The sequence below is a fragment of the Pantherophis guttatus genome, chromosome 7, assembly GCF_059756535.1.
Source record: "Pantherophis guttatus breed Tessera chromosome 7, ASM5975653v1, whole genome shotgun sequence".
In the NCBI taxonomy this organism is placed as follows: Eukaryota; Metazoa; Chordata; class Lepidosauria; order Squamata; family Colubridae; genus Pantherophis; species Pantherophis guttatus.
Window position 1 is genome coordinate 31,806,652 of NC_142069.1, and position 23,576 is coordinate 31,830,227.

The 23,576-nt window shown below is 37.3% G+C and overlaps 1 protein-coding gene across 22 annotated transcripts in view; it reads left to right on the top strand.

Moving 5' to 3' along the window:
- TNRC6B (trinucleotide repeat containing adaptor 6B) overlaps nucleotides 1-23,576 on the top strand; it is a 123,304-nt gene that overhangs the window by 47,028 nt on the left and 52,700 nt on the right. For all 22 annotated transcript variants that reach the window (XM_060694575.2, XM_087873897.1, XM_034403196.3 and 19 more), the window contains 2 exons: nucleotides 11,905-11,992; nucleotides 16,446-16,467. In XM_060694575.2, the coding sequence (XP_060550558.2) occupies nucleotides 11,905-11,992; nucleotides 16,446-16,467 (110 nt within the window). The remainder of the gene's footprint in view (nucleotides 1-11,904; nucleotides 11,993-16,445; nucleotides 16,468-23,576) is intronic.

Sequence of the window (23,576 nt, forward strand, 5' to 3'; positions counted from 1 at the left end):
TTTCTCCTCTGTGCAAAGGACAAAGCAGCCACACTACTGCTGATTCAGATAACAGGACAAGACTCATATTGCCCCAGAGGTTAGAAAGGCCAGTGCAATTAGTTAATTAGCAAAACATTAGAATTTGAATTGTTTCTTTTTGTGAAGGGAAGAATTTTTCTGAAAGCAAAATCAGAAATTGGCTGTCAGCTAACCTCCTTAAAATAACTAGTAGATCAATGCACACTTGACAGATGGTCCTTGGTTAATGACAATAATTGGATATGAATTTTTTGCTAAGTAATGCAGTCATAAAGCATGACATTGCATCACTGCATGGCTTAGCAACAGAAATTCTAGTACCTTTTCTTGCTGTTGTTAGGGGTTCACAGGTTATTAAGCAAATCCCAGGTATCTTACAGGTAGGCAATTAAGATGCGCCAGGGCCTGAGGTGGCTGCTGCCAGCAGGGAAGAGTGCATCAGTAGCCACTCTGACAGGACTGGGAGAAGGGTGCGCAGGCAGCCCCAGAGTGTGGTAGAGCTGGTGGTGGCTGCTGCTAGGTGGGGAAGGGTGCAAACGAGATTTCTGATCTCCCCTGACGGTTTCCCCATTGACTTTGCTTGTGGGAAGCTGGCAGCAAAGGTCACAAAAGGTGATCATTTGACTGCAGAAGACTGCAATCATTACAAGTGCAACTGGTTGCCAAGCACCTAGATCACAAATCACATGACCGCAGGCGAGACTGCTGGAACAGCTGGAACTTCAGTGACCAATTGTAAGTACCATTCATTCAATGCCTTTGTAACTTTGGTTGCTGAACGAGTGGTTACTTTGATCAGTGAATGAGTGGTCATTAAACAAAGACTACCTGTTAAATTAATTGAAAGAAATTCTTTGGAATTTTCAACTATTACTATAATAATATACAACAGTAGAAGGAGCAATAAGGTGGTTTGCAGCAATAGATCATCATTTTGTAGAAGTTGAACTTGATGTTCTTGATAAAAGAGAGGAATTATACTTTTAAGTAATCAAATTTTTCAGTGTCTTATTTATAGCTATTTTCTAGATGTTCTGCTTCTCCATTTTTATTATATAAAAGTTAAGGTTGATACAGTTTGTGTATATATACACTTTTTCTGATATACAGCAAATCACATATCACATTTGGAAATGTGGCCATAATATATTTTGAAAACTTTCAGAATTCAAAAAAAGAGGAAAAATATGTTGAAAGAGGTGTGCCTTTAAATCTTTCTCTGGTTTTAAAAGCCAGTTCTCCTATATTAATAACAACAGCATTTTCTTTGAAATGCTAACTTTAATCATATAGACATTTGCATTTATGTTCTGTTGTAAAATCTACATTGAGATAACTATCCTATTAGGGGTTAGCTTTGTCAGTCTTCTGACAAAGGGTTAATCTATTAATTCAGTTTTCATAGACTGTAATTCATGTAATCATTAAAGTTTGCAGCATTCATTCCATAATGGTCACTACCAGCCAGGCAACACTCCTTTAGTCCTAGGTATTTTCTCTAGGCTGAGAAATTCAAAGAACTCCATAGGAATATCACTAGACAACAAAGATTTTGTTTCCTGAACACTTTTAGATGTATCTTACAAATTTTTGGCTACTAACCATGAAAATAACCTGCAATTTAGTCTTGCTTATACCATTTTATAGAAATCTTTCTACACAGCAGCAGTATATATCCTGTATCTGTTGACTGCACACAGGAAAGAAATGTGTGAACACAGAGAACTGTTGTTGAAGTACATCCTGAACAGTGGGGCAAAAAAGTATTTAGTCAGCCACCAATTGTGCAAGTTCTCCCACTTAAAAGATGAGAGAGGCCTGTAACTGACATCATAGGTAGATCTCAACTATGAGAGACAAAATGAGAAAACAAATCCAGACAATCACATTGTCTGATTTGGAAAGAATTTATTTGCAAATTATGGTGGAAAATAAGTATTTGGTCAATATCAAAAGTTCATCTCAATACTTTGTTATATATCCTTCGTTGGCAATGACAGAGGTCAAACGTTTTCTGTAAGACTTTACAAGGTTGGCACACACTGTTGCTGGTATGTTGACCCATTCCTCCATGCAAATCTCCTCTAGAGCAGTGATGTTTTGGGGCTGTCACTGGGCAACACGGACTTTCAACTCCCTCCAAAGGTTTTCTATGGGGTTGAGATCTGGAGACAGCTAGGCCACTCCAGGACCTTGAAATGCTTCTTACGAAGCCACTCCTTCGTTGCCCGGGCGGTGTGTTTGGGATCATTGTCATGCTGAAAGACCCAGCCACGTTTCATCTTCAATGCCCTTGCTGATGGAAGGAGGTTTGCACTCAAAATCTCACAATACATGACCCCATTCATTCTTTCCTGTACACGGATCAGTCGTCCTGGTCCCTTTGCAGAGAAATAGCCCCAAAGCATGATGTTGCCACCCCCATGCTTCACAGTAGGTATGGTGTTCTTTGGATGCAACTCAGCATTATCTCCCCTCCAAACACGACGAGTTGTGTTTCTACCAAACAGTTCTACTTTGGTTTTATCTGCCCATATGACATTCTCCCAATCCTCTTCTGGATCATCCAAATGCTCTCTAGCAAACTTCAGACAGGCCCGGACATGTATTGGCTTAAGCAGGGGGACACGTCTGGCACTGCAGGATCTGAGTCCCTGGCGGCGTAGTGTGTTACTGATGGTAGCCTTTGTTACGTTGGTCCCAGCTCTCTGCAGGTCATTCACTAGGTCCCCCCGTGTGGTTCTGGGATTTTTGCTCACCGTTCTTGTGATCATTTTGATCCCACGGGGTGAGATTTTGCGTGGAGCCCCAGATCGAGGGAGATTATCAGTGGTCTTGTATGTCTTCCATTTTCTAATTATTGCCCCCACAGTTGATTTCTTCACACCAAGCTGCTTGTCTATTGCAGATTCAGTCTTCCCAGCCTGGTGCAGGTCTACAATTTTGTTTCTGGTGTCCTTCGACAGCTCTTTGGTCTTCACCATAGTGGAGTTTGGAGTGTGACTGTTTGAGGTTGTGGACAGGTGTCTTTTATACTGACAGCAAGTTCAAACAGGTGCCATTAATACAGGTAATGAGTGGAGGACAGAGGAGCCTCTTAAAGAAGAAGTTACAGGTCTGTGAAAGCCAGAAATCTTGCTTGTTTGTAGGTGACCAAATACTTATTTTCCACCATAATTTGCAAATAAATTCTTTCCAAATCAGACAATGTGATTGTCTGGATTTGTTTTCTCATTTTGTCTCTCATAGTTGAGGTCTACCTATGATGACAATTACAGGCCTCTCTCATCTTTTTAAGTGGGAGAACTTGCACAATTGGTGGCTGATAAATACTTTTTTGCCCCACTATATCAAATAGAACTTGAAATATCTGTGGAGATCTAAAAGTAGTCGAGGTTCTGGTACTTGGAATGCAGCTTGGATATACCAAGTACTGTTATTACATATGTGAATGGGACAGCCATGCAAGAGAGTCACATTAATAAGAAATGGTCACTTCGAAAAATTTGGTTTTAGAACTGAAAAACGTGGCACATATAACTCTTGTTGACCTGACAAAGATATTTTTGCCTGTGCTTCACATAAACTAGGACTGATGTAAAATTTATGTGATGAACAAGGAAGGTGAAGATTTTCATTATTTGAGATGGATGTTTCCAAGAATAACTAATGCCAAGTTAAGGAAGGCATTTTTGTTGGTCCATCAGAGCAGACACAGCATTCATGACAAGCAGATTAAATATCTGTTAGTGAGGCCAGAAAAAAAGCATCTGGAAAGCATTCAAGGATGTCATTGAATTTTCCTGGCAACTAAAATGTACCAAACTACATTTCAGCTGGTTGACAAACTTCTTAGAGCATTCAAGGCCATGAAGTACAACTTGTCATTAAAGGTTCATTTTCTGCATATACACTTGGACTTCTTTCCCAAAACTCAGTGATGAACATGCTGAAAGGTTTCACAAGAATATTACCAGAGTGGAAAAAATGGTATCAGGGCAACTGGAATCCATCAGTGCTGGCTGACCATCATTGGATACTGCAGTGAGATGCATCAGACACTGATACAAACAAAAATCAGCAGCTAAACACTTTTAGCTTTATTGAACTCTTGCACCATGTTAGAAACATGCAATTAAATACATTATTATAACCATATTTTTCAATATTACTATTGAATTTTGAAATTATATTTGTGTTCTGTTTGAAAGGGGTCTGTTCTGTCATAATGGACTACTGCAATGTGCTAAACATGGGGCTACCTTTAAAGAGTATTCAAGGTGTTACCACTTTTAAGGCTCTTCATGGCATGGATCCAGGCTATCTAAGGAACTGGCTCGCCCCTATGGGACTAGCCCTTAACACCTGTGTTGGCAGAAGGGGCATGCTGCAGACCCCATTGGTAAAGGGATTTTGGTTGGCAAGTCCAGAAAAAAAGTATTTTCTGCCATGGCTTCCACCGTCTGAAGCATTGTGCCTCCTGAAGTGAGATCCACACTCGCCCTTTTGGCCTTCCAGAAGGAGTAAAAGACATGGCTGTGCCAACCGGCTTGGGATCCCAATGGGGGTGTGGCATTTTGGAAGTGGTTAATAGAATAAATAACACACCCCGTCCTCCTTATGTGCACTTTGCGCTCTTCTTTTGCATCCGGGTTAATTTTATTTTAACTGAATTTTAAATTTAAGATCCCTTTTATTATTTTAATGTTTTATATTGCATTTTAATTGAATGATTGTAAGTTGCCTGGAGTATCGTCTGGCGAGATGAGTGGCAGATAAGTTTAATAATAGATAAATGAAAATAAAAAGTTTTTCAGGAAGCAAAACATTTGAAAAAAATATGCAGTGTATTTGGCCCAGTTTATTGAACATGGATCCAAATTGTAAGTTTGATTTAAGTATTATTAACAAAACAACCTACCATATTTCTGATGTTCAGGTTTGGTTGCTGCTGTTTAGGAGTCAAGACAGTATTGACAAATTAGATCTGTGAGAGATCCAAGTTTACATTTAAAGTATTTTAGGGAGAAACCCTAAAATATCTCAGTAAAGATTAAGTAAGCTCAGTGGTTATAGGTGCTGATTGGAAATGGAAGAACAAAAAACTAGATAGAAAACTAAGTAAATGAAATATTATTGGTAACAAATACATATAAAGCTTTGTAGTAATAGAGAGAGAAAAAGGTAAAATAACAATTTTTTGCCTAGATATGCAAAAGTTAAAAAACCATAAAGATTTGAGCTAAATTTACAAACAATGTTGGTACACAATTTTGGTTGGGTTGCTATTAATTATTATCCAATTAAGGTGTGTTTAATAGGCCATGGATAAACAAACTGAATCTAAGTTTCTATTAAAATACAATAAGTTTAGTGTAAGCCGTATATCTCGTGTTAACTTTGAAATATTAAAATGATCTTTAATGCTTATTACCATACTTATTATGAATAAAATTACAATTTTCCAGGGATTGTATTCAGACTACTGTTCAATCTCTATAAAATACCATATCACATTAGTGAGAAATTAGTGTCTCTTTATTTCTGCAGCTGTATTTTTAAAAGTACCTTGTTTCTATCTTCAGAATAGTTGCAAAGATTCAAAAGTGTTTATAGTGTGAAATTTACACATACTACATACATTCCATATTTGGTATAGTGCACTGAGAATGTTTTGCTTTATTCCATTAGCTCAAATAATTTTTTACAGTTTGTAAAGACAAAAGGTTATTTGGTAAAACTATAGCTGTGACTAATTTAAAAATTACACAAATGTTAACTGATTCAGAGAAATGATGAGTCTTCACGGACCTTATTGTGAACTGAGAATAAGTGAAATTCATTGTTGTGAGGAACTTGGGTGGGAACTGAAATATATTTCTATTCAGCTTGCTTTGTTGGAAAGATCTAGGACAGAGACTTATAAGGAAGGATTAAGGAGAATTGAACTCAAGGATTTGAGAATTGAATTCATGACCCCTGCAGAATGAAAAGCTAGATTACAAGTATGGAATGAAGCAAAATACTTTTACATTTAATATTTTAAATAATTGAAGGATATTTTTGAACAGTAGATGAAGAAATTAATTTTAAAAGTGTCTTCCTCTAAAGATAGAACAACTCTACCTGACAAGATTGACATTGATTTGAAAGTGAATTTAAAGAGACAGGCTACAAAACTGACATGGAAAAATATCCTGCACTGGATATAAAAAAACAACAACATCCAGGCAGATGTCTTAATAATTAAAAAAGATATGCAAATAACAAGCCAAGAGAATGATCTGGATAATTTTTCTATATTGGATTTACAAAAGAGGCTTGTTAAAGCTTTGAAGAATTTTGTGAGATGGGACAAAGAAAAATGAAAAATCAAATTCTAGGACATTATTGGAAGAAAGTAAAGATAAAGATTGTTCAATAAAAGGAAGGTACATAAAGTTGGTTTATCTGATCAAGGTTAAAAGATATGTTTTGTTACCTCTAGTAACCCTTAATGGACTTTTTGTTGACATCAGAACTGAAATGTCAAGGCTTTATGAATTTGTTTATAGATAAAAAAATAATTTTCTGCACTTGTTTCTTTTCATTTTTTTTAGTTTGCATTAGTTTTTATTGTAATTGTAATTTTTAATAAATTTATTATTAAAAAAGGAAAGATCTGTGATGGTAGATTTTAAAATACCCTATGAGGAAGATCAGTATAAAGCAATAAGCTGACAAATGTTCATGCATTTCTGTCTCGCTAGTTGCAGCAAGCTTTGTAAATTTTGGCTGTTCCAATATGCTATGACTTCATCAAAGTGGAACCTTCTTCATTTTAAGTAATTTCTCTATAAGTTGTGTTTGTGTGCATTGTCTTTTCAACATGCCAGGGCTATGAAATACTATATTCGTCAAGGATTCAACACTCTATGAATATTGTCTGAAATTTTCCATTATTTCTAGCAGATCTTTAAAGACAGTTTGTCACCTTTGTTAAACCTAGGGAAGAGACTTAAAGACATAATGGCTCTTGATTTTTTTAAAAAAAACATTTCTTTTATCAGCACTTGTTAACTATTGTTAAAGAGGAATAGTTTTAATGCTTCTAAATTGCATTTACAATTAAGTTGTAAAAGAATTGTACTGAAGAATGATAATGTAAATGTGAATATCTACTGGACATGTCTATGGAGATTCTCAATCATCCAGGTCATGGTTGTCCCAAAGATGCTTTTTCAAGAGGCAGTTGGACTTTCTGTTGTTGTTTTTTTTAAGACGTTTCGCTTCTCATCCATTCTTGGAACCAGAAAGTCCAGTTGTCTCTTGAAAAAGCACCTTTGGGACATCCACTGGACATATGGGCATTCATTCAGTGACTGTTTGAAGCTAAAGCAGTGCTGAACAAAGGAACTTACAACCCATGCCCAAAGTTACAACTATTGCCCTGTGGTCATATGATCAAAAGTCAGGCTCACCTGCATGACTAGAGACATTCCAATCCCATTATCTGCCTATCATTCCTCATCTCTGTCATGCACTCTACCACATACCCCTGCTGCCCACCACCACTGCCCCTCATTGACCACATCTAACCTTTGTTGTCTTCTTCCTTCTGCTGGTGGCCTGGGATCCAAGCACTGGGTGAGTGTGCAGTCTTGAGAATAAGGTGAGGGAGGCAGTGCAACGAAGCCTTGTCTGTTGAAGGGAGCTTGCCAGACCTAGCTAGGGAGGAGGCAGTGGCATGGCAAGGTACGGTGCACTCCATCAACGGCCATAGCAGGAGCGTCAGCAGTGGCTGTCTTGGTGAAGGTGAAGGTTTTATGAAAGGCATTGTTTGGGGTGGGCAGAATGTGGGGAAGGGGAGGGGCACAGGCTTCTGGGAGACACTTTGTGCACTTTGCAGCTTGTGTGGCAAGCACTCCTGGAAAACAGGCATAGGGTTGTAAAATCTGCACACCACACAACACCTCCCATGATGGCTCAACCTTCACCTTGGGAACCATTGCCGCCTTGTCTGATGACGGAGGGGGAAGCAGGGATATATGTAGCATTGCGGGCACCCAAAAGGATAAAAATGGGGAAGATAAGCAAGTGGGAGGAGTTGAAGTGAAGACAAATGTGGTAAGATATGAGACACCTGAGGTCCTCGCCTAACAACAGCAGTTTCTTAGCTTATGTAGGGAAGTTCCAGTTCCAATTGTAATCATAAGTCGACCACTGCCCAATTTAAATTGTGTTTAAATTTAAACTTAAAAATGAAAAATGGATATTTATAAACATGTTTAAAAGATAAGTAAAAGAGCCCATCTTTATATCAATTATTTCAAATATACTTTTTTAAAATTGTTTTAATGTGCATTTTCCTTTGTTATACATAATGTTTCCATTTCTGCAACGGCAGTGTACTGTCTGTATCACATCTCTTTTAAATACAGTTTTATACACACCATAATTACAACCATTTTTCTCATAATATGAAAATAATACATACAATGTAATCTTTCCTTCTAATCGCCCGATACAATCTAATCTACACACACTTTTATTGATTGTCCTTAATTATAAATTACTAACTTCTGCTTCTATTCTCTAACCATTTATAAAATAAGTCCCAAGTTAAATAGTACTCTGTTTCATCTTTATCCTTAATTTTCATCGTTAACCTGTCCATTTCAGCACAATCTAATATTTTCCTTATTACATTTTCATCTATAGGTATACTTCCATTTTTCCAATTTTGTGCATGCAGAATTCTCACTGCCGTTATCACATGTAATATTAAATATGTAGTTCTTTTATTATATTTTCCCAGTAATATATCTAGCAAGAACTTTAACTTAATATATTACTTAAAGATGGAGATTAGGAGGCTCCTTTGGATTTCTGCTAGGAAGCAACATTGTATACTTCTTTGGGTTTCCCTTCCTTCTATATACTTTGTTTTTTCTAAAGAAAAAAGTAACTGCCTGAATTTCAGAGGTGGAGCAGAATTCTAGGAAAAGATAGGGAATTTGTAGATAGAGAATAAGTATTGTTGTTACTCTCAGGAGTTTCAGATTCTATACCACTCTCCTGTATAATTCCTTCCTTCTTTCTCTCCTTCTGTTTGAATTAATCATAACATCAACATAGCACAGCACAGCAAGATAAAATAAGTAACAGTAAAAATATTTTTCATGGATGTGTGTGTGTACATGTGTGTACACAGAGGAATCCCCTGAGCTATAGTATAGTACAAAGCTGCAGTTGCCCCAGGAAGCCTCCACCACCCTAACCAGGCCCAGCAGTACAGTGCAAAGCTCAGGAAGCCCCAATCACACAGTGCAAAGTCCCAGCCACACAGTTTCAGGTACCCTCAACTCTGAGATCACTGCCGCCCTGCATTCTACAGCCACAGCTAATCTCTGTCTTCTTGCTCTCACTGCTGACAAGGCATGCCTGCACAGGGCCCTTTGCAAAGCAGCTGCTGGCCAAGTGAAACTGTGTTCTCCAGTTCCAGCAAAGAAACTGCCATGTGTGACCTTTGGAAGAAAGCCTTTTGCAATCAGCAGCTGCCTTGCAAGGGACCAGACTACGCATGCTTGTCAGCAACCAGAGTGAGAAGACAGCAAAGGTTAGCTAGGGTGACTGGGATCTTCGAATGCAGGGAACCAAAAAGGCATAGTTGGAAGGAGATAGGTGGGGGAGAGTTGAATCATCCCTGTAAGTTGTAACTGCAGGTTGACTGTCAAGCATCAAATAGTTGACAATTGATCACATGACCGGAGGGTTTGCAATAGATGTAACTTTGGGGAGTGATCATAAGTCCTTTCATTTAGCACCACCATAACGCAAACAATTGCTGAACAAATGATTGTAAATCAAGGACTACTGTGTCACCCTTTAGTCTCTACAATGTTCAAGGGAGCATCTACTGCTTGAGCAACATATTGCAAAGTCTACATCAGTTTGAATAAGGAAAATTTCTTAAATATAGGATAAACATTCCCTAGCAACCTTTTTTTTTTCTGGTATGCCTCTATAATATTGCCTTCATCTCAATCTCAAGCCATATTGGAGATAGCTTAAACTATCCTTGGGTGTTCCAGGATTAAAATGGTGTTAACTTCCATAAAACAAGAACATTCTTTATCAATTTCATGGTGTGCAGACTCTATTGTGAGTTGCTATTTGTAACAGAACAAAATGATCCTATGCAGTGGGTTCAGTTTTCTTGCATTCTGTTTTAAGAAGAGGGGGAGTTTTCACACTGAGCTCTTCCACTGTACACCCTACCTACTGGACTCTGCAGATTATCAGCCTGTAGTTTCTGGAAGAGTAAGAACAGTAAACCCATACTCAAAGCAAACACACATGGCAGATAATCAATCCTTGGTGTGGAAGATCAGTAAAGGAGGAAAGGGTTTTTTTTCATTACTGGGCAGCTCCAAAGATCATCTGCTGGTTGAGCTTGTGACAGAAGGTTTAGTCTGTACTAAATCAGCATACCCTTGAGAGAAATGTTGCCCAGTAAAATGGGAGAGAACGTTATTCTTCAACCCCACCTCTGTTGGCTGTCTGACGAGAGGGGGTCACAGTGGATTTAGCTTGAAAAGAAGTCTGCCAGGAGCTGATTTTCCAAGAGGCCCACTAAAGTAGTGCTGATATTGGCATACTGTTTCCCACCGTCTAGTCGTATTCAGAAAAGAGGAATGCATGCATCTCACACCTGAAATTAGAACTCAAGTTACTTGCTAATAAACCAGACTAGAGGTAGGATATGAATTGACAGGAAATGTTACGCCTGCCAGCCCAAGGGTGGGTGGGTAGCACTTTAACTGAACCATAGAGAAGTGACAACATGAGGTAAATTTTCTCTGTGGAAATGTATACTTTAAAAAAGAGATTCTCTTTTCTGTGTTATGTCAGACTCTGGGCAGGCCAGTGGTGAAATCTAAAATTGGTTACTACCAGTTCTGTGGGCGTGGCTTGGTGGTGGTGACTGGGTGGGCGTGGCCAATTTTTTTTTTTTTACTTTTAAAACCATTTTTTACATGTAAAACTATGTAAAAAATGCTTTCAAAAAGCTCTGATGATCCCAGCTGAGTTGCCTGATCATCAGAGGGTTTTTAAAAAACCTTCTGCCGATCAGGCAACTCAGCTGGGATAGTCAGAGGCATTTAAAAGAAAAAAAGCTCTGATGATCGTGGGCATGGGGAGCGGGGGCAGGGATTTTTGCTACCGGTTCTCCGAACTGCCCGCCACCATCGCTACCTACTCGCCCGAGCCAGTCTGAACCAGGAGCATTTCACCCCCGGGGCAGGCGTATTTTTGTGGCTTCTCTACCACTGCCTCAGCTGTTGCTATTTTGTTTTACTGGCTTGTTCAGTTGTTTCATATCATTATATATATATTTAAATAGTGTAGAATATAGTAAAATTGAAGCAATATATAAATAATTAAAAATAAATATTTTTAGTGGTACCATTTCAATATTAAAGAGGAGAATCCTGGTGATATTCTGGGACCGAAAGCATGTTAGGAGCATATTTCCTATTGGAGTATATTTGCCTGAAGGTAGTAATATACATTGATGGAGAAACATCTCACAAAAATAAGTACTAATTATGTTTCCAGTTTGAACCTGCCAATTTTAAAAATCAGTTTGAAATTAAGAAAATACAAACTGCATAAGTTATCTTTTCTTCATGCTTCTAATATACATTGAGTGTAGGACAGGATGCTGTAGAAATGAAGGTAATTAAACAATTCTATCAAAGTTTTATCTTAGAACAGCTAACCCTATAATTGATTAAAGCATTTCTATTTACATAATATAGAGTCAATATTGCAGTATATTAGACTCTTTGGGAATAGATCGCACACTTAGGAATAAGTTCTAATTTTAAACTTTGACAGAGAGAAGGAGCAAGAAAAGGAAGAACAGTTAATGGAAGACAAGAAAAGAAAAAAAGAGGATAAGAAAAAGAAGGAATCTACTCAGAAGGTAAGGGTATTTGGCTCTTTGTCATTCAGTATTCATTTTTTATAATCGGCAGTTCACTTAAAATAACTGCCTCTATGCCCTCTACCATGTTCTACTTTGTCCTGCCTTCATTCAGTTTTATGCTCACAATAAAAAGCCTTTGAGTACACAAGATACCTCGTGAATTTTGCATAAAGCCAAGTGATGGTTTGCTATGTATATTTTTCTGCTTGTGTGTTTATCTAAAAACACCTATTAATTATTCTTGTGAGTAGGTAAGTTGAATAGAAAAGGTGAGAATATTGCTTTAAAAAACCCAATCTAGAGAATTGGTTTTGGCCATAGGATATACTTGAAGGGGCAGCCCTTTATATCTGTACATTGTAATATATTTTAATTATTAGTTATGTAATAATTAATAATAAAACATTAGTTATTATTTTTTTACTTTTCTTAACAAAAGGTTGTGAACTAATGCAGGTAGTCCTTGACTTAAAGCAGTTCATTTAGAGACTATTCAAAGTTACGACAGCACTGAAAAGCTACTTAGGATCATTGCAACGTCCCCACAGTCACATGGTCAAAATTCAGATGCTTGACAGCTGACTCATAGTTATGACAGTTGCAGTGTCCCATTCCCAAGGTAATGTGATCCCTTTTGTGACCTTCTGTCTCTGGAAGCCAGAGTCACTTAACAAACACGTTACAAACTTAACTACTGCAGTGATTCACTTAACAACCATGGCAAGAAATATTGTAAAATGGGGCAAAACTCACTGAAGTGTTAGCAGCAGAAATTTTGGGATCAATTGTGGTCATAAGTCGAGGACTACCTGTAATCCATCCTGAAATAACTATAAAAATGATTTATTAGCAGAAATATCCCCTCTTTTTGGTAATATTTCCAGAGCTCCAGAATGGGATTTTTTAAGAGGTAGCCTTATCAGTGTGTGATAACACTGATTTCAAAATATTACTTTAATATGTAATAGTTGTTTCACAGACTGAGAAAGATTCAAGAGTTGCTTTTGTAAACAAACACCTGTAGGCTTCTTTGTTTTTAGTAGAAAGAACCACCTTTTCATTGGCTGATAGCTTTTATAGCTATCAATTACTCTATCTTAGCTACTTTGCATTTATAACAACTACTCATTGCATTCTTCTAATTTTTCAACTGTACCTGCATCAGCATAAAATAGCTCCTACATGCTATCTAACCTGACATCTTCTGAGTCTAACCCGAGTTGTTATTTTCATACATTTTTACTATAACACCTTATGTTATAAACCAGGAGTGTCAAACTCAAGGCCCGCAAGCTGCATCCGGCCACAAGTGCCTAGATTTGGCCCGCGGGGCCGCCCTGGAAACAACAAAGGACCGGCCCACAGTGTCTCTGCCAGCAAAAACTGAGCTTGGGAGGGCCGTGCACAGCAGGCCTGCGCCCCTGCCCCCCCCCCCCCCCGGCTCCATTTCACTGGCAGAGGGCTAGCAAAACAAACTCAAAACAAAACAAATGGAGAAATGTGTCTCCTTTTGTCTTTGAGAATGCAAAAAAGGGACAGGAAAAGAGAAAGGGAAAGAGGAAAGACAAAGAAAAAGATGGAAAGAGAGCAAGGAAGGAAAAAGAAGGAAAGATGGGAAGGAAAAAGAAAGGAGAAGGAAGAGAGAAGGAAAAAGAAGAAAAAGCAGGGAGGAAGGAGATAATGAGAGGGAGGGAGGGTCTGAGGAAAGTCCTGCTGTAGCACTTGGCCACCAGAGGTGGCCCCAACATGAGTGACGTCAAGTTGGCCACGCCCACCCTTGGCGCTCCCCGAGGTACAACACAATGCTGATCCAGCCCTCAATGAAATTGAGTTTGACACCCGTTATAAACAATTGCATAACTATATGCAAAAGCATTTTGAACAGGGAATATGGCCTTCCAAATGCTACTAAGGTAGCTCTCTGCATCCTTTAATACTTGGTAGCTGGACTGTTCAGAACTATAGTTGAATGGTAGCACATTTTCCATCTTTTTGCTTTAAATCATTGTATAGAAGTTGAAAATGATTTAATAATTCGAGTATTTATTTTTTATAGTTTTAGTTTTATCTTAAATTTATGTAGTCCTGGTTCCGAACAGAAAAACTGGATATCAATCAAATCAATTGCACAACCTCTGCCCCCACAGGATGAAAACATACAGCTTAGTTGTGAACAAATGTTGATTTCCTGGCCATTTCTTCAACAGAAACAAGTCAGTAAACTTACAGATAGTCCTTGACTTATGACCACAATTGAGCCCAAAATTTCCCTTGCCAAGTGAGAAATTTGTTAAGTGAGTTTTGCCCCATTTTACGAGTTTTCTCACAACATTTGTTGCATGAATCACTGGGGTTGTTAAGTTAGGAACACAGTTGTTAAGTGAATTTGTCTTCCCCATTGACTTTGCTTGTCAGAAAGTTGCAAAGGGGGATCATGTGACCCCGGGACACTGCTACCATCATAAATACAAGTGTCTGAATTTTGATCACAGGGATGCTGCAAAGGTCATAACTGTGAAAAAGGTCATAAGTCACATTTTTCAATGTCGTCATAACTTTGAACGGTCACCAAATGAACTGTTGTAAGTCAAATACTGCCTGTACAAAATTGAGGGATGGACTCATTGTTTTCTATTGTTTTCTATTAAAAACAAAGTTCCCAAGTCTTTAATTTGTATGATGCATTAAACAAGTCAAACAATCCACTGTAAATTCTCCCTGTACCCACTTATGGGAAGAGTAACATACTAGTTTGTGGTTAAATCATGATATAAATGACACTATTAATGACTCAGTTTCCTGCCTTTTTTTTCCAGTTTACTTTATTGTGCTCTAAATTAAGTAAATTATAGTTACTACTGCTCTCCAACCATGATTGGTAAACATACTATATATCCGTGATGGCGAACCTATGGCACACGTGCCAGAAATGCCAGAATTGGCACACAGACCCTTCTCTGATGGTATGCATGCCGTCGCCCCTGTTCAGCACCGCTGCGCATGTGCGCACACCTCCCGCTAGCCAGCTGGTCTTCATGTCTCTGCTGCGCATGCGTGGGGGGTGTGGCGCATCCATAGGGCCCGTGTGCACATGCGTGGGGGGCAGGGTACATGCGCAGGGCTCGCACACGCATTACATTTTGGGGTTTCAGGTGTGCGTGCTTCAGGCACTCGGTCTGGAAAAGGTTAGCCATCACTGCTATATATCATACTTTTGAGGTTAATGGTAGTTATAATTTTTCAATTGGGATTTCATGGCAAGTTATGGTAATTCAGAAATGAATTAAAGAGCAGTCATCTGAACTGACAGTGTATCCTGACTTTTTTTTTTTTATGGTTTGGGGGAAAAGCAAGCATTAATAGTGTCTGTAAATTGTGGCTTATTGCAGTGAAATCTTTACAACAATTTGTATTAATTTAAAAATCTATGGTAATGGAGTTAGAATTATAATGTTTCTGGTTTAGCAGTTAATTGTTGAAAATTAAGAGACAATCAATTGGCTTGTGGTAAGATATGTACTACACTGGGAGATAGATTGTGATTCAAGATATCATATTGAGGTTAGAGAGAAAGTAGCTAGGGGCATACTGTGCTGGTAAATGTCTAAGTCAGTAGTTCTGATGTAGAACTTGTAGTCTGTGGACTCTGGCGGACCATGATGTCATCATAGGGGGTTCGTGAAGGCTTGAAGAAATATTATGATTTAAATCTTGTTAAGCCTTGGTGGTCCATGTCACAAAAGGTATTTAAAGGAGTGGTCATGCTGAAGAAAAGGTTGAGAACCACTGCTCTAAGTGATTTATATAGCCTGCATATTTAACAATAGCAGTAACTAGATTGCATTTATATCTTCCCCTCCTTTTAAAATGAACAAAGTTTAGGATAAGCGAGATTGGATTTTTATATGGATGGTTTATGAACAGATTTCTCTTTTGGTACTAGTTCTTTAATCCTACATATATATATTTTATCTGCTTCCTGATGAATTGAATAGTTTGGTGAAAAAACAACACCTTCAGGATTTAATCTATATCGCCACACTCCATAGCATAGTTCACTTTTGTGTTTATATGTTTTATATGTGACCTTTTCTTCAGGAGGTCAGATCAGCTTAATTGGGATTGGTATGCATTTTATTACCACAACAACACTCTGTGAGGTGGTTTGAGCTGAGATTGAATGGCCCAAAATAGAATTGAATGTGGGGGTCCCCAGTCCTAGCCCAGCATAATAATAGCTACATCACATTATTAAAAGATGAAAGTTTTTTTAAAAATGCATATATACTACCGGTATCTCTACTGATAGAAATAATGAGTTGCCTGACTGAAATTTTAATATTGGCAGGTACCACTGTATGTTTTAGTATTCCACCTTTAGATAATAATATTTAAAAACTATGATAACTTACGAAAACTGAATGACTTTTGTTTTTATTCTTACTTATAGGTCACAGATCAAAAAACCAAAGGTAAGAAGCTTTAATTTTTCTAAAACTATAGCTTTTCTCTTGCTATTTTAAGAAATCTTACAAAAATTCTTCATATCCCACATTTATTATTTTTATATATATCTCAAAGCAACGAACATACCTAATACAACTTCCGCTTCCTATTTTACCCGCAAAAGCAACTTAGTGAATTAGATTGAAAGAGGGTAACTGGCCCAAAGTCACCCGGCCAGGTTTATCCTTATGATAAAGCCTTTATTCTTATGTAAAGTACTATTGTGTTAACTGAATATAGAACATTTTTTCTACAATATAAAGGAGAAATGTTTTGTTCTTCCAGTCTTTGAAGAGTGCTACTTTATTTTCATTTGTTTTTCCATTCAGCCACGTTCAATTCTTGGAGACCACCTAGAGAAGTCCCTGCAGTTTTCTTGGCAAGCTTTTTCAGAATGGTTTGCTATTGCTTCCTTCCAAATACTGAGACAAAATGACTGGCCCAAGCTCAGCTAGGTAGCTTTGTGTCTAAAGCAAAATTAGGACTTGCAGTCTTCTCAATTTCTGGACCACAGTGCCTAAAAATAATTGTTTTTAATTGAATAATGTAGTTATAACTTAGAAAAAGCAACATTTAATCCTATTTCTTCTCAGGTTTAATAGCTCTTTAATTTATTGAGAATTAAGAATAGTTCTTTAATTTATTGGGAATCATTGCTGAATGGCTTGGAGAAAAATTCTAAATTAACCAAACTGAAAACTAAAATGCTTAGCTGATATAGAGTGAGCATGGCCTACCTTTTAAAACATGAATCCTAGGTCTATGGGAGTCATAGTTCCCATTAATCATAATTCCCACAAATATATTCCCACATGATGTTGGAGTCACTTAAATTAAAAAACTAAAATGTGATAGTCTTATTCAGACAAAACAAGCCCAGAAATAAGACTCTAACCAATGCTGGAAAGAAAATAAATTCTTAAAATTAAGCACAGTTCTATGTTCTAGAACAGTTTTTGATTCTGGATATCTGGACACTTAACCATGATGAAATGCAAATCATTTCACTCTTGATTAAGACATTAACTATGTTTATTTGGTAGGTAGATCTTGAATTTGGTAACACCTGCCTTACTTACAAAATGATTGAACTTCAAAGAGTTTCATGTGGGATTATCTGAAAAATTTCCAGATTGTTCATGGTGTGACAGTTAAGGATTTTACAGAATCAGATAATAGAGGCTGTATAACAAGTCTACACACCCGTGTTAAAATGCCACGTTTTTGAGATGTAAAAAAAAAAATCACTTCAGAATTTTTTCCACCGTCAATATAATATATAAGCTATACAATTTAATTGAAAAATAAGCTAAAATGTTTTAGGGTGGAAATAACAATAGCAAACATATTTGGTTTCATAAGTGTGCACACTCTTAAACTAATACTGTGTTGAAGCACCTTTTGCTTTTATGACAGAATTCTGTCTTTTGGGGTAGGAGTGAATCAGCATCAATAATATTTTATTTGAGAAGTCTTTTTTGATTCATCCATGAGTCAATTTCATAAATATATCATGAAGAACAACCAAATTAGTTATAGAAGCCATCCCTTCAAATATCAAAAGAAGTCCTTTTGTGTTATCTAATATAGACGTTGGCACTTTTTCTTAGTGAAATTCAATTTGTTCTTTGATCGTCTGCTAGGATATTAAACTCAAGAGGTGCTTTTCATAGGAATTTGATGTTTGCTTTCCAACATAATCATTTTAGCTCTCCTGCTTACAATCCATTTTTAACGTTAAACCATTTAGAGCAGAAATAAATGTTTTAAATAATTTATAACATGTAATTTGCATTTATTGTAACTTATTACAGTATAATGATTTATTAAAAATGTAAAGATAGCCTCTAGACAAACTTCATTAACTAAGAGGTGGGTTAGAAACTGTTACCTGCTGAGATGTAATCATACCCAATGTGACTTAAAATGCTTCATACTTATACTGAAAAGAAATATTATCCTGTGTAAAAGCTGTACCTATAAGGTACATCAATTTACCTCTTTAAACTCATTTATCACTTCATTTCTTATTTTACTGAGACTGAAGAGATTCTTTGAGGCTTCTTCATGACTTGTCGAAATAATATGTCATCTCACTATTTATGACCAGATTATTTCTGAACATGTTTTGTACTACCGTGTTTCTCAGAAAATAAGACCGAGTCTTATTTTCTTGTAGACTTGAAAATAAGCACTTGGGCTTATATTTGAGGCGGTCTTACTTTTTTTGAGATGCAGCAGGCCAGACTCAGTGAGCTGGATGCACTCTGGATGCACCATCGCCTCCATTCCGAAACCTCAGCGTTTGGAAGGCTTTTTGCCAAACGGGAGGAAAATGGGGAGGGAATTTTGCTGCCTGTCATCCATTCCTCAAGCTCAGCACAGACTGAGAGAAGGATGGCAAGCAGGAAAATTCCCCTCCCCATTTTCCTTACGTGAGCCTCCCAAAAAAAGGGAAAAAGCAAAGCAGCTGGCCATGGAGCTGCCGGCTTCTGGGAAGTGGCCCAACAAGCAGAAGTGCTGCGCCCAGAAAGAGAAAGGCAAAAGCGGTATTTGCAGTGCCCCAAGGGGCCAGCGGGCTGCAGTTGCAGCCAAACAGTTCCGCCCACGCCGCCACTCATGCTGGCCACGCCCATCCCCCTGGGATTATTTTCGGGATAGGGGTAATATTAGGCCCACCCCCAGAAATTCAGTTTGGGCTTATTATTTTGGTGGGTCATGCTTTCGGAGAGACAGGGTAATAATTCAAGCTGTACAATTCTGTTTTCTCTGAATACTAACCTTCCCATTTTATTAACTTATTACCCTACTTAAGTAGAATACCTTTGAAGATTTTGATAAAAGAATATCAAAGTTATTTCATGTTTATGTATTTTTAAGATTGTGTCAAGATGTGTAAGCTTTTTTTAAAAAAAGTAAGTATTCATGCATTTATTTCTGTCTCTACTTTTTAGTCTGAATTTGTCAAATGTATGTTTTAAACATTTTAAAATCATAAAATGAAAAAGTGTAAGATATTGAACACATAAAAAGGTTTTGTGTATACTTTGCAGAATCCAATCTAATACGAAGACAAAGTTAAAAAATAAGCTATATTTCTAGTTACAAAGTAGTTCTTTCTTACAGTTGTTTACAGTATATTTGCCCCACTTAAATACTATGGTAGAATATAGTCTGGTTTCCCAGGAAGGAGGGCAAAGAGACAGGAGAGCTTGGAAAATTTGATAGGCAATAGGAGGGTTAAAACTGCTACTCCTTATAATATATCTATAGTTATGTAGATGATTGCTTTAGTCTGGCAAGCATCTGTCTCTAGATGAAGAACAATAAATGAAACTATTCAGAAGTAATGCCACATGTCATACTTTGTTCTTGGTCCTGACAAATACTCATAGAATAAACATTTTTTAAATACTTTCTGTAATGAAAAACAATACAAATCAGGACTTCCGGCGGAGACGTCATCGTGAAGGGGGTGAGGAAACGGGGCTGCCGTTTCTGGAACTCCAAAACTCTCTACTAGAAGCTCTTTGAGAGCACTCCCGATCCCGTAGAGATCGGGAAATAAAAGGGGAAGTCTTGAAGCCCCCGGGCGCTGCGCTAGTGTCGGAGGGGATACGGGATGAACCTCTTTAAGCTGGTGGAGAGAAAGTCGGCCTCAGGGTGGATAGGAGCGATGGCAGCCGCCTAGAGTGAAGCCAAGAGTGGATAGCAGTTTCGAGTGGTTGAGCGAAGGAGCCCCAGACGGAATATGGGAACTACACAGAGAAGCGCGGACTGAGGTGGGCGCAAAACTGACGGATTAACTAACAGCGGCGGACTAAAATAGAAGCGCAACAAGACGTAAAGAACAACAGCGTGAGGAAGAAGAAACTCACGGAGTGACTAGGCAATATCGGAGGACTGATAACCCTAGGACTCAGAGACGGTGGTGGAGAAAGAGGGAGCCGGAGAAGGAGATAAATCGTACAACCTAAATAACAGCGAGGGCTAAGAAGAATTTAAAGGGTTTTAGAAGTGCCTCTGGGACTTAAAAACAGAGTGGCGTTAGCAGCAATTGTAGAGAGAAAGACTAAGATTCGGGGGGAAGAATGACACGAATGGACTACAGGAAATAGTTACATTTACAGCCACTGACGAGATCGGAGAAGGTACGTTAAGTACTACTAAGGAAAAAAAAACTTTTCTCTTACTTTTATATTTAATAAATTGCTTTTTTATATGTTAGATAGTCAGTAAGATAATGAAAAACATGGGGGGGAAATTATATTATAACTTTGAAATATATATGTCTGGTGAATTCATAAAATTTGAAAAAGGGGAAGGTGAATGAATTATAACCTAGATTGATTGAAAATACTGTAAAATAAGAAGTGAAAACTTGTAAAATAATAACTAAGTAATGTTAAGTGATTAGTAATTAATGATAGTGTGGTCAAAGTGTGGAAACTCCATAAGGGAAACTAGCGACTGAAAATTATATGTTAGTGTGGGAAAGTTTTACACGAGCATTAAAAATGTCAACAATATCTACCATAAAGAAAACAGAGAAAAAACCAGCTATAAATACAACAACAATGGTGGCATCACCACTACAACAAAAAACATTAGCATGGTAGGAAAAGAAAAGGAGAAAGAAAAACCGGAATTGACACTAAATGTCATGCAAAGCATGTTTTCAGTGATCCAGGAAACACTGTTAAAAACACAAGAAAAAATAGTAGAAAACCATGAAGAAATGAGAACATTCCATGCAGAGATTAAAAATGAAATTGGAGAAGTTTGGGAGGATATTAAAAATATGAATGACAAAATTGGAGATATCCAACAATCAATAACAGAAAACGAACAAAGAATCAGAAAAGCAGAAACAAAAATAGACCAAGTAGAGACAAAAGTAGAGGCAATGGAGCAAAAAGCCTTTCAATTAAATAAGGAACTGTCTGACTCAATAGCAATGCTCGAGATGGAGAAAGCTTCATATTTTCTCCGTTTTCAAAATATAATAGAAGAAAAAGATGAAGACTTGGGAGAAAAAATGGAGGAGATAGTGTCAGAAATAATACAAAAAGACAAACTAGAAATAAAAGGACAATTGGACGAAACATACCGCGTACACACAAACTATATAAGAAGGCACTGCCTGGCGAGAGAAGTACATGTCAGATTCTCAAAACGATCAATTAGAGACGAGGTATATAGGAAATCTAGGGAAGAAATGCTGACATATAAAGGAAAAAAAATCACAGTCGTAAAACAAATACCCCGAAGAATCAGAAACCAACGTCAACAATACCTGTTTCTAACAACCCAACTGAACAGATATAAAATAATGTTTAGATGGTTAACTCCGGAAGGGAACTTGGTCACCTGGGAAGACAAAAAATACAAAACAGACACACCAGAAAAAGTGGGGGAATTTTATAACGTGCACTTTAACCAGGAGGAAGAACAGGAAAGTAAAGAAGAAACAGAAAGTAGAAGCCAGGAAGAAGAGCAAATAGAAGTGGTGCAAGAGAAAGAAGTAAGGAAAAGCCAAGAGAAAGAAAGGGAGGAAAGAGAAGGTGCAAAAACAAAATCACGGATGGAAACAAGACACACCAAAAAACAACTACATTAGGTAATGGAAGAGGCAATGAAACTTTTTTCTGTAAATATAAACGGACTAAACGCACCAAAGAAAAGATCTCAAACATTTACAAAATTACGAAAATTAGGAGCAGATGTGATACGCCTTCAAGAAGTACACATTAAAAAAGGGTACCAAAAAATATTAGAAAATCCAAAATTAGGAAAATTATATACATCCCTGATTCAAAAAAAGAAAAGAGGAGTAGCGATTTACGTAAAAGAAAGAATAGATTCGAAATTATATGCAGACAAGGAAGGCAGAATGGTGATGGTTGAGTTAGTACTAGAAAACAGGAAAATATTATTAGTAGTAATATATGCCCCTAACCAAAGTCAACAGGAATTTTTTAAGGGAATACATAAAAAAATAGTAGAATTAGAATACGAAGATATTTGTCTAATTGGAGATTACAATGCGATAGTAGACGTGAAAAAAGATTATAAAAGTGGCAAAAAGAATAAGAGAAAAAAAGAAATACTCTCAAAAGAATTTTTTCTACCCCATGGAAATAAATTTGAGAGATGTTTGGAGGGAAACACACGAAGATGAAAACCAGTTCACTTTCTGTTCTCACCCTCACCAATCCTTGTCCAGGATTGACATGGCCTGGATGACTGCGAATATTAGAACCGGGGTAAAAAAAATAGAAATAGAAGTAAATCAATGGGCAGATCATAACCCAATTTTGTAAACTGGAAAGGGAAAAAAAGGTTTAGGAGGTGGACAATGAATCAAAGGATATGTAAACAAAAAGAATTCAAACAAATGTTAGAAAAGGAATTAGAACTATTTTTTAAAATAAAAAAGAGGATACTTCTTTACAGAACACTTGAGATACGACAAAAGCATATATAAGGGGCTTGACGCATATATAGGGAAGAAAAACAAAGAGAGGAAACAACAGTTAGATAAACTATATGAAGAATTAAAAAACACAGAACATAAACTACAATAACATCCCTATAACAAAAAAATAAAAGAGGAATGGAAAACAATTAAACATAACTTAAATCTGATAAACCAAAAAGAACTAGCACAGAAAATAAAAATGGCCAAACAGAATTACTTTGAGTTTGTGAACAAAACAGGCAGGTGGCTGGCGTACAGATTGAAAAAAGATAAAGATAAAAGAATGATATACCAACTTAGAGATGAAAAAGGGGAAATTCAATATAGCAGGGAGGCGAAAAAAGAAATTATCCAGACATTTTATGCAAATCTATATAAACAAGAAGAACTAGAGGAAGAAAAGATAAAACAATATATAAAAAGATCGGATATGCCATCATCCGTGGCTTTGGGGTGAGATACCACCAGTACACTGATGACACCCAGCTGTACATCTCCACCCCAGGTCACCCCAACGATGCCCTTGAAGTGATGTCCCAGTGCCTGGAGGCTGTGCAGATCTGGATGGGGAGGAACAGGCTCAAGCTCAACCTT